The 17922-nt window shown below is 44.1% G+C and overlaps 1 protein-coding gene and 2 non-coding genes across 3 annotated transcripts in view; 1 reads left to right on the forward strand and 2 right to left on the reverse strand.

Annotated features, from left to right (window-relative positions):
* The first annotated feature begins 862 nt into the window (after nucleotides 1–862).
* On the forward strand, nucleotides 863–937 carry Trnat-cgu. Its single transcript has one exon. It is a non-coding gene; the product is annotated as a tRNA-Thr (tRNA).
* A 5989-nt stretch (nucleotides 938–6926) lies between these two features.
* Nucleotides 6927–7000, reverse strand: Trnap-cgg. The gene has a single exon. It is a non-coding gene; the product is annotated as a tRNA-Pro (tRNA).
* Nucleotides 6978–17922, reverse strand: part of LOC124776337 (carbonic anhydrase 1-like) — a 72009-nt gene continuing 61064 nt past the window's right edge. Inside the window, exon 8 of the mRNA XM_047251279.1 lies at nucleotides 6978–8148. Coding sequence (XP_047107235.1) covers nucleotides 7900–8148 — 249 coding nt within the window. The 3' untranslated portion in view covers nucleotides 6978–7899. The remainder of the gene's footprint in view (nucleotides 8149–17922) is intronic.

Below are 17922 nucleotides of genomic sequence, written 5' to 3' on the forward strand. Positions count from 1 at the left end.
TTTGAGCGTGGATCAGAAAACATAAGGTGGATCTGTTGAAGTAACTTCGCCATAGGTCGTTCAGAGCCTCACAGAACTTCCGTACCATTAAGTTCGTTTCAAAATCTGACAACATTCAACGAGCTGAAACAAACACCACTTTCTGTGAGGCAACTCGTCAGAAAAGTTTATACAAAATTGAAACACTGTAAAGGCAAAGCATAAGGACGTTATACAAGCTGTTAGCTGCATCGGTGATGTCTTTCGCTCAAACGAGTACTCTGTGAGTGAACCGTTTCGCTCGTTTATTACTGGTACGGAAGGCTGCCCCTTCCGGAAGAAGTTCAGTTTTCTGTTGTTTCACATGTCCACATGCATTACAAATGACTCAGGAAACAGCATTACGGCATTAGAGATTTTTAAAAAAACTTTTGGTTTTCTGAAGATCATTACTCTTCAACTACATTCAGTCTTCATTTCATTAGTGTACATTTGAGAAGAACAAGATGCAATTTCATTAAAGAAAAAGTGCTGTCATCAGACATAAGAAATATTGTGGAGGTTCATCTGTTACCCCCGCCCCCTTCCACCGAAAGTGCTTTTCAGGTAAGCTCTTTCTCTCGTGACACAATTGTCACTCTACACAATTCTCTAATATATATTGATGACTTTGTTAATTTTACGCTGTTGTAGTGCTCCAATTTGCAGCCAAACAGTCTGATTAGAATAATGTATGTAGGCTGTGGCTAAGCCATGTCTCCGCAATATCCTTTCTTTCAGGAGTGCTAGTTCTGCAAGGTTCGCAGGAGAGCTTCTGTAAAGTTTGGAAGGTAGGAGACGAGGTACTGGCAGAAGTAAAGCTGTGAGGGCGGGGCGTGAGTCGTGCTCGGGTAGCTCAGTTGGTAGAGCACTTGCCCGCGTAAGGCAAAGGTCCCGAGTTCGAGTCTCGGTCCGGCACACAGTTTTAATCTGCCAGGAAGTTTCAATGTATGTAGGTGTTTGAACAGAAAAGAAGAAATTGGCTAGATATTCCAGCAGTGGAAATGTAATCACTGTATGAATACATGACTGCTTTCATTTGTACATAAATAATACATTCCGTACTGCAGCTAAAGTGATTGCTATTATCCTTTAGAAGCTCACTTACTTTATTTATCTGAAGTATTTGAACCTAAACAATATACATCACACCACCACACAAACACTAGTGCTCTAATTGAACTGGGTGTTAGATATTTTGAGGTGTATGGAACAATGTCAGTCAGCCTTTGATGGGTGCTTTAGGAAATGCATGTCATTCCCTTTGGGTAGTGTATCGTAGCTGACTGATTTGTGGCTTCCATCCTGCATATGTGACGTGACAGGCAGTGTTATTGTACGCATAGCTGCAAAACACCACTGGAGTAGGTGTTTAGCAGTAATAGCTCTGGCTGATTATCATCACTTGCGTTGATGACCAAAGCACTGAGTGAAATTCGCAAATGTATGTCTCCCATAATGCAAGTAAGTGTCTTACAGTGTGACTATCATCAAGTTTCGTGTCTGCACCGTCATTCTGAAACGTTCACCCTTGGTGTGTCCTTATGTTTTGTATACCGTCTCAAACTCTTCGTCCCTCCTATAGAATTATTTCTTAGCAACTGATTTCTCTCTTCTGCGCCACTCTCTATTTACACACTAAAGACCATGCACCTGACAAAAAGCGTTTCCTATGTAAACATTCCACAGTTATACTTAGTTTGGCAAAGTTTCTCCTAGAGCCTTTAAACTCAGTTTTCTGTTGGGTAGTAACAAAAATGGTTCAAATGGCTCTGAGCACTATGGGACTTAACTTCTGAGGTCATCAGTCCCCTAGAACTTAGAACTAATTAAACCTAACTAACCCAAGGACATCACACACATTCATGCCCGAGGCAGGATTCGAACCTGCGACCGTAGCGGTCTCGCGCTTCCAGACTGTAGCGCCTAGAACCGCTCGGCCACTCCGGCCGGCCTGGGTAGTAACAATTATTCCACTTCAGTCAAATGTGTGGCTCGTGTATCGCACTCGATCAACGCTGAAAAGCCGACCAAACAAGCGAGACCCCTGTACTGTAACTTTAGAAATAGTCCTGTACCCTTGCCTTGGATACCTCTGTTCGACCAGATAAATTTTTCCCCTGTGTGGACCTTACCGTGTATAGGCAGATAAAAATATTATTAATATATTTAGTACAGCTTATAATAAGTAACTGTAAAAATGTGACGTACAGCTCCACAAAACTTGCAACGAAAACAGTTACAATATGCTAACAGCACAATTGTTTCTCGTGTGACAGCCATTTGTAACTCTAGCGTATCATGTTAAAAGCGTACAGGCTGACACTTATTGAACGATATGAAATGAAATCGTCATAATTTCTGAACCGTTTGCGTTAGTACGTTCAAACTGCTCTGTCGGCCGTGCTGCTTGATGAGAATTAGTATGCGCATGCCCATTAGCGACGAAGCCCACTTTCATTCGGATGGGTTGGTGGTGGGTGTGAATTCTTAAGGGACCAGACAGCTGAGGACATGGGTCCCTAGACTTACACGCTACTGAAATTAATTTAAACTAACTTACGGTAAGAACGACACAAACACCCATACCCGGGGGAGGACTCGAACCTCCGTGACATGGATGGGTTGGTCAATAAGCAAAATTGGTGCATTTGGAGGACTGAGATTCCGCATTTCGCGATCGAGAAGTCTCTTAAATCTCAACGGATGACAGTGTGGTGTGCAGTGTCCAGTCACGAGATGATCAGAGCGATATCCCTTGATGGCACAGTGACTACCGAACGTTACGTGGAGGTTTTGGGAGATGATTTCATCCCCATTATCTAAAGTGACCGTGATCTCGACAAGATATGGCTTATGAAAGACGGAGGTCGACCCCATCGAAGCAGGAGAGTGTTTGATGTCCTGAAGGAGTACTTTGGGGACCGTATTCCCGCTCTGAGGTACCCAGAGGCCACTGGCATGGGCCTCGACTCCCCACCATATTCTGCGGATAAGAACACATGCGATTCCTTTTTGTAGGGCTACATTAAGGACAGGGTATACAGCAATAATTCCAAAGCCACTGCTGATCTGAAATCAGCCATTCAGGAAGTCATCGGCAGCATCGATGTTCCGACACTTCAATGGGTCAAGCAGTACTTCACTATTCGTCTGCCCCACATCATCGCCAATGATGGCAGGCATATTGAACACGTCATAACCTAAATCCGAATGTCTATAGTGACGTTCACACCTTGAATAAAGTGTGTGCACGCCGTAGTTTGCAGCTAATTTACATTTTTTCATACAGTTCAATAATTGTCACCCTGTATGTCTACGCTAACATTAAGAACAACCTGGATTAGCATGTACAGTCAGCAATACAGTTAAAGGACCACCCTTTTGATACCCAAAAATTATTTCCCAATTTGAAATTTGTCTCAAAGGTGCCTACAGCCCTCTTCTGTAATACTCCAAAAGCGTGCCGCTATAGGACGTCATCCAAGATCTCGACACGAGCGAGGTGTAAGGAGAGGTAATGATATCACATTGTAAACAAATTTCGCCACAATTCTGTCCAACGCTTCCACGATGGAGATCAGAAGCGCCACACTCAGCGCCGAAATCGTGCGGGTCTCTCTCGCCTGGCCGAGGAAGATGTTTCAGACGCACAGCCTCTCAGAATTGACACGAAAAGGCCTCAGGGGGTGACGTGAAGGGCGTCTGTGAAACCACCCCTTCCCTTGAGCCGCTGATTCCCAAACATTTTGCGGCCTAAAACGGCAGTTCGAAGTACGATAAGCAACACGACGAGGTTCTTGACAATATTTGACGCTGTTGACACCTCGTGGACGCTTCAACTCTTCTCTAAGAACATCGTGGGCTAGCAACCCAACTGAACATGATCGCACCCCTCCGCAGCGCAGTGTGACAGCAACTTTTGCTCTTGTGTACAGTGAGGAACCACAAGAAACCGTTTGAAACCATTCGACGAAACCTGAACGGAGTCCGAAGCAGGAAAGCGTGCTAATGATTACGTCTGAAATATTTTCCTTGGCCATATATAAGAAATCAGCGTGACTTCAACGCTGGGCGTAGCGATTCTAACCTCAATCGTAGAGGCGTCAAAGAAGGGGTAAAATATTGATAACAGGGACTGCGACGACCTTCTCATAGTGTGACACGTTTATGATGGCGTTGGGCAATATTGTGGTGAATTTGGTGCCAATATGACATCATTAACCCACCTTACACCTAACATGAACTTCTGTCCTCTGGATTCCTTTTCGGATGTGTCGACATCTTACGATTTGAAGCACCAGTGAGCCCGAGGATGGTGTCGCATGGCGCCAGAGGAAGGTTGTAGGCACCTTCGAGCTAATTTTCAAACTTACTCACAATGGGATATAATTACGTAGTTTCGAAAAAATAATAATTTAATTCTGTTGCACAGTGTGGGTTGATCGATGAAATATTTTACTTTTACTACAGTTCTTCATATTTGTATTTCTGTACTGTGTTGTTTGTTTGCAATGTGATGCTAATCCACCTGACAGAGATACAAAGAGAAATGCCTCCCCCTAGAAACACCTTCTCCCCAGTTGACAAACTGTACATCACTTAAATTTATCAATGAACGTTTTTTGAGAGGAACAGTTTTTAGAGTATGTGTGTATCTTAGAACTGATCAGTGTTTTGTGAATGTCTCTCATATGAAACAGCATTAATGGCTTACTGAAGTGTGAATAGGTAAAAGTATACAGTAACTTCCATAAATAATTGCACCATTTAAAAGTCTTAGTTACATTTAATTATAGGTTAGCACATCAGATGGGCAAGCTGTTTCAAAATTTCGTTAATTTCTTCGCTAGCTGTACCGCAAAGTGCGAAAAATAAGCTTGCAGCATTAAGGTAATACCACAAACGATTCACCCAAAAAAGTTAGAATCTTTGGAATAGCCTGTCATCAGTTCCAATATGATAGCCATTCCTGTCTGGTTCAGTAGACGATTCATGTGTTAACTAGTTAATAGTAAAAAAATGTAAAAAAGTTAAAATTTAAAGAATAGTTATTTGATTGTAAGTCGTGAGAGCACTCAAAATCATGCAGAAATACACTCCAGAGCCAAAGAAATTGGTATAGGTATGCGTATTCAATAAACAGGCAAAAAACGGTGCTGCGACAACGCCTATATTAGACAACAAGTGTGTAGCGCTGTTGTTAGATCGCTTACCGCTTCTACAATGGCAGGTTGAGTGAGTTTGAATGTGGTGTACCGTGAATATCAGGAATCCAGTAAAACATCAAACCCTGACATCGCTCCGGCCGCAAAAAGATTCTGCAAGAACGGCACCAACAATGAATGAAGAGAACCTTTCAACGTGACAGAAGTGCAACCCTTCCGAAAATTGCTCCCGATTTCAAAACTGGGCCATCAACAAGTGTCATAGAGAGAACCATTCAATCAAACATCATCGATATGGGCTTTCAGAGCCGAAGGCTCACTCGTGTACCCTTGATGACTGCACGACACAAAGCTGTTGGTGACTGGAAACGTGTTGTCTGGTCGGACGAGTCTCATTTCAAGTTGTATGGAGCGGATGGACGTGTATGGGTATGGAGACAACCTCATGAATCCATGGACCCTGCTTGTCAGCAGGGGACTGTTTAAGCTGGTGGAGGCTCTGTTAATGGTGTGGGGAGTGTGCAGTTGGAGTGATATGGGCCCCTGATATGATTCTGACAGTTGACACGTACGTAAGCAACCTGTCTGATCACCTGCATCCATTCATGTCCATTCCAACGGACTTGGGCAATTCCAGCAGGACAATGCGACACCCCACACGCCGAGAATTGCTACAGAGTGGCTCCACGAACATTCTTTTGAGTTTAAACACTTTCGCTTTCGACCAAACTCCCCAGACTTGAACATTATTGAGCATATCTGGGATGCCTTGCAACGTGCTGTTCAAGAGAGATCTCCAGCCGCTGTACTCTTACGGATTTATGGACAGCCCTGCAGGATTCGTGGTGTCTGTTCCCTCCAGCACTACTTCAGACGTTCTTATAGTCCATGTCACGTCGTGTTTCGGCACTTATGCATGCTTGCGGGGGCCCTACACGATATTAAGCAGGTTTACCAGTTTCTTTGGCTCTTCAATGAATAAACTTCGTTACTGTTGTTCTTAGCACATTTACGAGGATCACAAATCTGTATCTTTTAGCTTGCTTCCGACATTTATTTCCTTGTAATTTTGTGTTGTCGATAAATTATTTGTCAAAAATTTTCCAGTGAGTATCACATGTAAAGTAGTGATAATAGTTGAGAAAGCCTCAAAGAAGGAAAAGGATGGGGGTAAGTTTTGTGAAAAATAACAGCTTTTGAATGCGAAAGTTCTTTATTGTACACGTGCAGATATAAGAAGAGAGTGTGGTACGGAAGTCATAAAAAAGTTTCACCAAATATTCTGTGGAAATTACAAAAATGAGCATTCTAATACATTGCCACAGGCAGCTGCAGTGAATGTGACGTTTCACAAAGCTCCAAAATAATTAAGCATCCATATTTGGTCCTTCTGCAGCAGGTCTTTATGAGTGAATCAATGACAAATATTACTGTTTTGGCAGCGGTAACTGTATTCTAGTTTAGCGTAAAAAAGGAGGATATCTAGTTACGTGATAACAGCTCCTGTTAGTGCTGTGGAATCTGGTCGACAGAAAAATAAAAAATTAATTGCCTTGTCTGCTCCTCAGATTTATACAATCTCTATTTCCGAATGTCTTAAGGTACCTTTACACTATACGAAACTGCTCGCGAAATAAACGTGCGAGGCTATTTCGCGAGACAGCTGTTTAACCAGAATGAGATTTTCACTCTGCAGCGGAGTGTGCGCTGATATGAAACTTCCTGGCAGATTAAAACTGTGTGCCCGACCGAGACTCGAACTCGGGACCTTTGCCTTCCGCGGGCAAGTGCTCTACCACTGAGCTACCGAAGCACGACTCACGGCCGGTACTCACAGCTTCACTTCTGCCAGTACCTCGTCCCGAGTTCGAGTCTCGGTCGGGCACACAGTTTTAATCTGCCAGGAAGTTTCAGCTGTTTAACCGTTTTCATTTACGGAGGTCGAAACGATATGCGAAACAGGCACACAAACGGTGAAATGTCCATTTGGGCGACACAGCCATTTCAACGTGGTCTTTTGTAATCTCAGAAGTTGCATCCCCATGCGCCCTCACAGATTCAGCAATCGTTTTACTTATTTATTTTTTAATTTTAGTTGGTATAGTGAAAATGGCATAAATGCTTAAGCGCCCAAAACGGAAAGAACAAAAGATGTAACACTGGATGCTGAAGAATCATCATTCCATCCTCGCCTCATCCCTTCTTGCCCGGTTGTGTTCTGCTCTTTCTTAGCTGTCCAACATATGCGAGTCGGTTTTATGGTCTTGGATGACATGGAGGGTTTCCCCGAGGTGTCTGTCTCGCTCGCAACAAGTAATGGCGTTGGTACTATATGAAACGAGAGAAGCAAGGCATTCTGATACGGACACATCGGCCGAATGGGGTTTGTATGGCCGAGAAGCAGGCTCTCGTAGCACAGTGGAGACGACGTAATGTTGCACGAAATTTGACTCTCTAAATTGTTCGCGAGGCTGTTTCGCTGAATGAAAACGTACCTTTACGTATTTCGTACTTCGTTTCCTTGGAGTTAATTGTTTTCAGTAGATTCGATTTTGTACTTGTAGTGTAATATTTGGTGGAACTTCATTTAAGTTTGCCTGTAGATGCAGGATAATATTCTAAGTGTAGGTATAGGCGTCTAGTGAGTACAGTCCTGTTGGTATTGCTGAGGATCCTGGAGCAGCTGTGTGCAGCAGGCACCGAAGGCGGGCGACTAGTGCTGTCGGCGACGGGCTGCGCCGTGATGCTTGGAGGCGCCGTGCTTGCTATGGCGACCAGACTTTGTTGCCTGGTGACGTGTGCCGGCGCGACGCCGCACTGACTTGCTGCGCGTCTCGCACTCTCCGAGGCACGTGGAACTTTTGTTGCTCCTGATCACCTTGCGGCCGTTGAGCGGCTGCGTGGAGCGGAAGTTGTTCACCAAGGGGCCGTTTGTCGACTGGAGAGTCCGGAACACCTCCAGCTGTGGACACGTAAGTCACCGGTTATCACCACACTGAATATTAAGCACGAACTGTCCGGATTACACTGCTGGATCTTGAGTTTGTAACACCATGGAAGGCAGTACATAACGAAATTTTACGTATTGTGGGTCTAGTTCGAAGAATGCATGATTTACCCTAGTTTTTATACCCTTGGTCCATTGGACGCAGAGACAGCTTTAACTTTCAACTTCTGTACGAAAGACATAAATCTGAGCCCCCACTCCATCAGGTATGCTCTCATCCAACATTCAGTGACACATCAGAGACACTATTAGAAATTAGTTTTATACTTTCAACTGTTACTTTTACACTTATGTGACAGAAGTCGTGGAATAGCGGTATACACAAGGTATAAAAGAGCAATGCAACAGCGGATCAGTAATTTGTCACGAGCGGTTCTAGGCGCTTCAGTCCGGAACCGCGGGACTGCTACGGTCACAGGTTCGAATCCTGCCTCGGACATGGATGTGTGTGATGTCCTTAGGTTAGTTAGGTTTAAGTAGTTCTAAGTTCTAGAGGACTGATGACCTCAGAAGTTAAGTCCCATAGTGCTCAGAGCCATTTGAAGAGTCATTTGTACTCAGGTGATCCATGTGAAAAGGTTTACGGCGTGATTATGGCCGTAACTGACAGACTTTCAACGCGGAATGGTAGTTGGTGCTAGACGCATGGGACAGTCCACTTCGGGAATTTTTAAGGATTCTAATACTTCTGTATACACAGTGTCAAGAGCATCCCGGGAATACCATGTTTCAGGCATTATCTCTCATCGCCGACAACGCAGTAGCGGAAGGCTTTCATTTAACGATCAAGAACAGCGGCATTTGTATAGGATTGTCAGTGCTTACAGACCAGCAACACTGCGTGAAATAACTACAGAAACAATTGAGGGACGTACTACGAAACTATTCGCTAGGACAGTGCATGGTAGTTGGTGCTAGACGCATGGGACAGTCCACTTTGGGAATTTTTAAGGATTCTAATACTCCTGTATCCACAGTGTCAAGAGCATCCCGGGAATACCATGTTTCAGGCATTACCTCTCATCGCCGACAACGCAGTAGCCGATGGCTTTCATTTAACGATCAAGAACAGCGGCATTTGTATAGGGTTGCCAGTGCTTACAGACCAGCAACACTGCGTGAAATAACTACAGAAATCATTGAGGGACGTACTACGAACCTATTCGCTTGGACAGTGCTACGAAATTTGGTGTTAATTGGCTGTGGCAGCAGACGACCATGGCGTGTGTCTTTGCTAACAGTACGACGTCGTCCGCAGCGGCTCTCCTGGGACCGTGATCGTATCAGACGGACCGTGGCCTCATAAAATGAGTCCCGGTATAAACTGTTAAGAGTTGATGGTAAAGTTCGAATGGGGCGCACACCTCACGGAGTCATGGACCTTAGCTGTCAACAAGGCACTGTGCAAGCTGGTTGTGACGCCATAATGGCATGGGCTGCGTTTACATGAAATGGACTGGGTTCTGGTCATGTTAGGCCACCTCATTTTCAGCCATCCATGGACTTTATGTTCCCAAGAAAATATGGAATTTTTGGTTGAGAGTGGCCAAGCCATGGGCCACAATTGTTTGGGATTGGTTTGAAGAACATTCTGGTCAGTTCGAGTGAATGATTTGCCCACCGAGATAGCCCGACATGAATCCCATCGGAAATTTATGGGACAAAATCGAGAGGTCAGTTCATGCACAAAATCCTACACCAGCAACGCATTCTTATTTACGGTTGACTATACATGGTGGAGAAAAATTGTGTCACGAAATTTTAACCCTGGATAGCTGATGTCAGTACGAACCAGAGTTACTAACGTCGTGTAGGTCGACAACGGACCATTTTTAAACTAAGGAAACTTGGCACCACGCGCTCCGATTGTCCATGGGATCACCCCATAGCCATTTTCCGGTTGAGGGGCAGCGCTATTGTTGTCGGTTCCCACATACAAACGTCCCTCGCTCTGTCACTGCCGCCACGTGATACGCACACGTGTCGAATAAGTCTTGCTGTTAGTCCCCGCCTCAATCCAGAGGCATTCACACATAAGCTTCGTTTCGGAGCACAAATACGTCACCTGCGATTTAGTCATACAGTAAGCATGGCGGAACAGTATATTCGTTTGAAGAACAACGAGATATGGTTTTTGTTTATGGACTAGCCGACGGTAATGCGCATGAAGCTCGACGGTTGTATGAGGAACGGTACCCAGTAAGACGCCACCCACACCAGCAAACGTTTACAGCAATTCACCGGCGACTTGGCGAAACAGGGTCGTTAGCGGGATGTCATGGTGATGCTGGAAGATCTCGAACACGACGGCAAGCTACATTTGAAGAGTCCTCGAGCACTACGAAGATGCACCTACGACAAGTATCCAAGATGGTTCAAATGGTTCAAATGGCTCTGAGCACTATGGGACTTAACTGCTGAGGTCATCAGTCCCCTAGAACTTAGAACTACTTAAACCTAACTAACCTAAGGACATCACACACATCCATGCCCGAGGCAGGATTCGAACCTGTGACCGTATCGGTCGCGCGGCTCCGGACTGTAGCGCCTAGAACCACTCGGCCACCCCGTAGTATTCAAGAGCTTATCGGTTAGTCTGGGAGGTTTTCAAGGACGACGGGCAACATCTATTCAGTTTCCACCCTGCCCAAGGCCTAAATCTTGTGGTGGACTATGAACACAGGCTAAGGTTTTGCCGGTGGTTTCTGCTACGTGTTGCGCGAGATCCGACTTCCCCGCCATTGTGATGTTTACCGACGAGTGCACCTTCCATCGAGATGGCCTTCACAACACTCGAAACGTTCATTACTCGGCAAGATGAAAATGTTATATCCTAGCCAGTAATGCCACCCGAGCCCGCTGCCAAAAGGTTGGCAGCATCAAAGTCCGGACGCCGTCCGCATAAGCAGCGCCAGCGAGACAGGAAATCGCCGCAAGTCTGCGCGCGCCACCGCTGGCTTCTGGCTTCTTAAGCGCTGGAGTCGCGAGCGCTAGGGCAGTTCTGTATTCGCCGCTCAGTTGTATTCTCGCCACCGATCTGTGTACTTGCTGGTCAGTTGTGTGTTCATCGCAGCAGAGTTGTTGTTTGTCGTCAGCCGACGCTGACCTAGCCGCTCCGACTCGAACTAGACAGATTTCTGTAGACACGGAGTTCACTACTGTGTTTCTGTATCTTCGTTAATAAAGATAAGTACCGACTTTTATTTAATCAGAGTGTTTGGGTTTACATCTTTCTGTTCACTGTTCCAGCGGACCGGTCGGCCCGCTATTAAAGGTGTGGCGGTGACTTCGTAAGCCGTTTCTACAGCGAATTGTTTGTCGCTACGAACGCCGCCACAAAAGAAAACATCACGTCACATACGTTCACGGACACCAGGAACGATTTTCGTTTAACATTTGGGCAGGCGTTGTGCGTGACCATCTGATTGGAGCGGTCCGTCTCCCTCCTCGACTTATCGGAGCAAATTACCTTCACTTTTTGCAAGAAACTCTACCTGGCCTGCTGGAAGATGTTCCCCTGGACATGTGGCTACGCATGTGGTTGCAGCATGATGGTGCTCCCGCACGTAACAGTCGTGTTGTGCGCAGATATTAACTGATCTCTTAGACGGACGGCTAGTTGGCAGAGGTGCTCGTGGAACGATCAAGGACCTCACGCCACCAGACTTTTTCCTGTGGCGATTCTTCAAGGTTCTAGTCCACCCACCCGGACGTGAACTACCAAGGAACGAAGAGGAATTAATGGATCGCATTCAACATGCGTCAATCACATCAGTTCAATGCCAGGAATCTCTGAAAGAGTTCGGCAAAACACCGTTTGACGTTACCAAGCTTGTGTCGCGTCAGAGGGTCGCCAGTTCGAGCACCTGCTTTAAGTAAACAACGTTCTAGCTTCAAAAAACGCCCTTTTCAGGGCGGACCAAATTTGTGAAAGAGGAGTTGACGGGTTTTTTCCCGGCACGTCTTATCATGAAACTACAATGGATGTGTCGGGACCCGTGCTGATTCGCTCCCAGGACCCTAGAGTCGAAGGCTGGAGCGCTACCATTGAGCGTGCGGTCCTCCTTGGATACATCGTGATCTCCGGCAGGCAGAGCATTTGCGGCCATGCGTTGTCCAGAGCATCGGGCAACAGGACATTCCCGCGGCTAATCAGGGCGCGTGATGCCAAGTTTCCGTAGTTTGAAAATTGTGCGTTGTAGACCTAATTTTGATTCCTACTGGCATCCGCTACCCAGGGTTAAAATTTCACGACACAATGTTTCTCCACCCTGTAGAGACATAATGGCTATATTTATGACGGGGACTTGTTGAGTCCATGCCACGTCGAGATGCGGCCTGGGCTGTGCCAAAGGAGGTCTGACACTATATTAGGAGGTATGCCATGACCTTTGTCACCTCAGTGTATTTTCTGAGCTCACATATAACAACACTTTTACATAACCTGTGTCCGATGGACCCACTGGTTCACGTTGTGGTGTCATTAAATCAGATTGGGCTGTAATCAATTACATTTCGTTGGAATTCAGAGAATATTTTATTGGAACACATACTCATTTTTGTGACTGCAGAAAAAACATTGTTATAACTTGCAGCTTAATTAACTGTCAGATAGCTTACTACTCTGTTGTGTAAGAGAGCAAAATATTGAGCTAGGTAGTTTCCAGCGTGTGAAGCAGTATAGAAATGTGATTGACATTCGATACTCACTCATTTGAAGCACGAAACAATAACATCAACAGCAGTTATATTCCTACAGTCCATAGGAGAAGAGGCACTAATTATTCATATTATTCTTATTCAGCTAGAATGCCTGAATCTACATCTAAAAAACCAAGCAGGACAGAAGACAGCATATGTTTTTGAAACCCAAATCTTAAATCAGTTGTTACTCGGTGGAGAGCTAAGGATGACGATTTCCTTCCAGATGTAAGCACTGCTTCGGATGAAATCCGTGAAGTTCTTTGTAAGGCAGCGGCATGCAACTCTTTAGATGAAGAGCAAAATAGTGGTGGTGGTGGAGGTGATGGAGATGGTGATGAACATAATAGTGCCTTTAGACAAATAATCGGTGAAACTACCAACATACTTGTTGTTCCAAATGGAGTAAAAGCCCTCTAGTGCAACATAAAATGTCTGCACGTAATCTAGTGAAATTTATACCAGGACCAGCGAAGGGTATAGTCGCTCACACACTCAAAGATATTTAGGATCCTTTAGGCACTGTGGATGAAATTGTGAGCTGCACAAACTTAGAGGCAAGAATAGTGTGTGTACCAAAATGATAAACTGGTATGAGTTAACTAGAGAAGAAGTGTAATTCTTCTGGGAAATTTTGTGTCGTAGTCGAGAAGGTAAGGCCTGACATTTTACAATCAGGGAACTTTTTTGAGAAAGTTTTGCAATTCGTCATATAGGGCTACCATGTCCATGAGTCTGTTAGAGGCAATAAGAGGATTCATTAGTTTTCGTAGGTACAAGAGATGCTAAGTTACAAACCGATAAGCTTGCTGCTGTATTGTATGAATGGGAAATATTTATGGGACAGTGCAGGACAGAAATGAGACTCAAAATTAATTTTACAGTCGGAAGACAACTAGTTCCATTTACGATCTGTTGTAGATTTGTACAATATAATATGTCAAATGAGCGTGGAAAGTTGTACCATTGATGGGACTGTATATGAAGGAGGACAACCAGACCAGTCACCTCTGCAATATTTAGGCCTTACCACAGTGAAGAACCTTCGAAGCAATATTACTGGTGCAGCCGGAAATGTTACTATAGATAATTATTTTATAGGCGTACCATTGGCAGAACAACTCTTGAGCAGAATCCTAACTCTTATGATGACATTGGGGATGAATAAAAGAAATATTCCAGAAGAGATGACGCTAAATAGTCTAAGATAAAGTGTATTTCCATTCACAACATCAGATATTCAAGTGCACAGAGGATAATAGGATACGAGCGTAACTAGATGTATATGTAACATTATCTGTCAGACTACCGGAGATGTAAATTTGTTCCAATAGACTGTTGTTCTGTGACATTTTCAGATTAAATATGACCACTGTGTTCTTCGCATGCCACTCTTAAAACCTTCTTCTCCCTGGCCCCTCTTCCCTCTTCTTTCCACTCCCCTCCCCCCACCATTCATCTGGAGCTGTCAGCAATACATATACAGTTGGAACACGAAATTTCGTGCATTGGAAGAGCAGGTGTACGGATTGGGCAGTGTCTTGAAAGGAGGATGGATATAAGATGAACATCAACAAAAGCAAAACGAGGATAATGGAATGTAGTCGAATTAAACGGGGTGATGCTGAGAGAATTAGATTAGGAAATCAGTTTTGCTATTTGGGAAGCAAAATAACTCATGACGGTCGAAGCAGAGAGGCTGTAAAAAGTAGATGGCAGTGGCAAGAAAGGCGTTCCTGAGCAAGAGAGGTTTGTTAACATCGACTATAGATTTAAGTGTGACAATAAGAGAATAGAGGCTTTTGAGATGTGGTGCTGCAGAAGAATATTGAAGACTAAATGGGTAGATCATGTAACTAACGAGAAGGGGATAAAATTTTCTCGGGCTTCCAGCCGCGTCCAGTGGTTTAAAATACACGGGCTTTCGGCCAATTTCTCCTCGGCTATTGTCAATGGTGAGGAGAATTCCGCTGGAACCCCGAGAAATTTTATCAGTAAATATCGCCACGAAACAATGCATTCGTATGCTGAGGAGGTACTGAACAAAATTGGGGAGAAGAGAAATTTGTGGTACAGCCTGAGTAGAAGAAGGCATCGACTGGTAGTACACATTCTGAGGCATCAAGGGTCACCAATTTAGTACTGACGGAAGCGTGGGCAATGAAAACCGTAGAGGGAGACCAGGAGATGAATACAGTAAGCAGATTCAGAAGGACGCAGGTTGCAGTAATTACTCGGAGACGAAGACGCCTGCACAGGATAGAGTAGCATGGAGAGCTGCATCACGCCAGTCTTTGTACACAAGACCACAACAACAACAATGCATTGGAGCTTCAAAGAAGTCATACAGCTATTGATAAATGACTTTATCGCTCAAATAGCTCACTTGACACGTTTCGGATTTATTTCCATCATCACATATCCTAGTGCACTAGATGTAATTGTAATAAAAGGTGACACAGTGCTCATGTCGGTCATCTTAAGTTCCATATAGAGACCACCAAAGCCTGTCGTATCCTGCGACATTCTGTGTAATTGGATATCTGATGATGGAAATAAATTCGACTAGCGTCAAGTGATCAATTTGGGTAACAAAGTCATATTTCACCGATTGTATGACTTTTTGAAGAGACCTATTCGGCCCCAATACAGTACTACACCATAGAATAAAAAATGGTGTTTTATGGGCCAGGATCTCCTTATCCACCTTCTTCTGAGCTGGGGACAGCGACCAGTCCCACATGACACATTTCCGAGACCATCCCGGAACTATCTGAAGCGTGCTTGTCTCCCTCCACTGTCCCCGCGATGGAAGGTTCCATGACACTTTTGATGTAAACAACATCAACGATTGTCACTTTCACGGCGTTTGGTGTGAGCGAGGCTGAACGTTTTTATTTCTCCCTTGCTAGAGTGGTGATTACCTGTTTGAATACTTTTGACAAGCCTGGAAACTGCTGGGTTATGAGGTAGCACAAGTGGAAGTTAGCAACCTTGTATCTACAGCGGGCCTGATGCAACACTGTTTATGGAAAACTCGATGTCAACAACAAGGGCCCATCGCTTAAATGAAGACTCCACCCTGAAACTTCAGTTTTTTTCAAAGCAATTTTAATGGCTATTTCACTTCTTTGGAGTGTTTACTCTTACATCCCAAAATTGCTTGGCTTTATTGGAATTGCATGTACGTCTAAGAAATATTTGAAATATGAACTGCGCGAAAGGGCCATGCCCCAATGGCAGCTACCAAAGTGGCCAAGACAGTACCTGTCTATCAGAGACTTGCGTCTGATGCACTACTGGCAAGATGCACTGCTGGCACGACACAAAATCGAAATGCAAGTTTGTACAGTGTCATCTTGGGTCTTAAAACTGTTTCGCAGTTCAATATGCACTTTATCACTTCCCTGAAGAAGATCTCCTTATCTAAAGATCGACTGAACAAGCAGTCCTCAATATGCTGCATGTAGAAGAAAGGATACAAGAAAAAGTCTACCTTGGTCTTGTAATTACAACAAGAAGAAGCCTTACGTGAGAAGGAAGGGAAAACGTGTGGTGCTGGTGAATTGTAATGGGTATTAAGTGTCCTGAAAGCAGGGTATAAGATGAACATCAACAAAAGCAAAACGAGGATAATGGAATGTAGTCGAATTAAGTCGGGTGATGCTGAGGGAATCAGATTACGAAATGAGACACTTAAAGTAGTAAAGGAGTTTTGCTATTTGGGGAGCAAAATAACTGATGATGGTCGAAGTAGAGAGGATATAAAATGTAGACTGGCAATGGCAAGGAAAGCGTTTCTGAAGAAGAAAAATTTGTTACCATCGAGTACAGATTTAAATGTCAGGAAGTCGTTTCTGAAAGTATTTGTATGGAGTGTAGCCTTGTATGGAAGTGAAACGTGGACGATAAATAGTTTAGACAAGAAGAGAATAGAAGCTTTCGAAATGTGGTGCTACACAAGAATGCTGAAGATTAGATGGGTAGATCACATAACTAATGAGGAGGTATTGAATAGAATTGGGGAGAAGAGGAGCTTGTGGCACAACTTGACTAGAAGAAGGGATCGGTTGGTAGGACATGTTCTGAGACATCGAGGGATCGCCAATTTAGTATTGGAGGACAGCGTTGAGGGTAAAAATCCTAGAGGGAGACAAAGAGATGAATACACTATGCAGATTCAGAAGGATGTAGGCTGCAGTAGGTACTGGGAGATGAAGAAGCTTGCACAGGATTGAGGAGCATGGAGAGCTGCATCAAACCAGTCTCAGGACTGAAGACCACAACAACAACAACATGTGTCTTCTACTAGCATTCATGTTTTAGTAAAATTTAGAATCCATTGTCCCATAAGTTTGTTTTTCTACGTTCAGTGCCAACTTTTTAAACATAAATATTAACCAATCTCAACGATATTTTTGTAGGAAGTGGTCTTGAGGTATTTGTATGCTTGTATGCATTAGTATTAGTGACAGTGTAGTTTGTCAATTTCATTGTCACATTTACGTACTGATAATTAAAGAAAATTTGTTTGAAATTTAGGAAAAATGCTGAATTTTTTCTCGTAAGATGAATGCATAGAATTGCTGAACAATGTGTGGTGAATATACCTAAAGAAACTAAAATGTAAAAATTGAAGACTGAATACATAAATTTGACTTTCAAACAAACCATTAAAACTCACATTAAAAATTTGGTACTAAGAAACCAATGAAGCCTGCACTACTAAGCTTGGGAATTGCTACATCTTTATATGATGTACACTATTTTAAACAGCGGTTCAAACTGGCAAAGTAGAAGGAAAGTTAAATTATTGGGTAGAGTCTCTCCTTAAGATGTCTCCTGGTTTTGTGCGTGCCGAGCCAGAGGTGCAGTTTTTGGGATGGAGTCACAGTCGGAAGGACCCTCAAAACGAGCGTTCAGATCTCTGTTGTCTGTTCATCCGCGTCAATTGGCGCTTCTCGCTTCGCTGGTTACTGGCACAATGAGACTAGCGACTGCAGAAGCAAATCACATCCCCATTGTGTT

Source organism: Schistocerca piceifrons, chromosome 2 (assembly GCF_021461385.2).
Source record: "Schistocerca piceifrons isolate TAMUIC-IGC-003096 chromosome 2, iqSchPice1.1, whole genome shotgun sequence".
NCBI lineage: Eukaryota > Metazoa > Arthropoda > Insecta > Orthoptera > Acrididae > Schistocerca > Schistocerca piceifrons.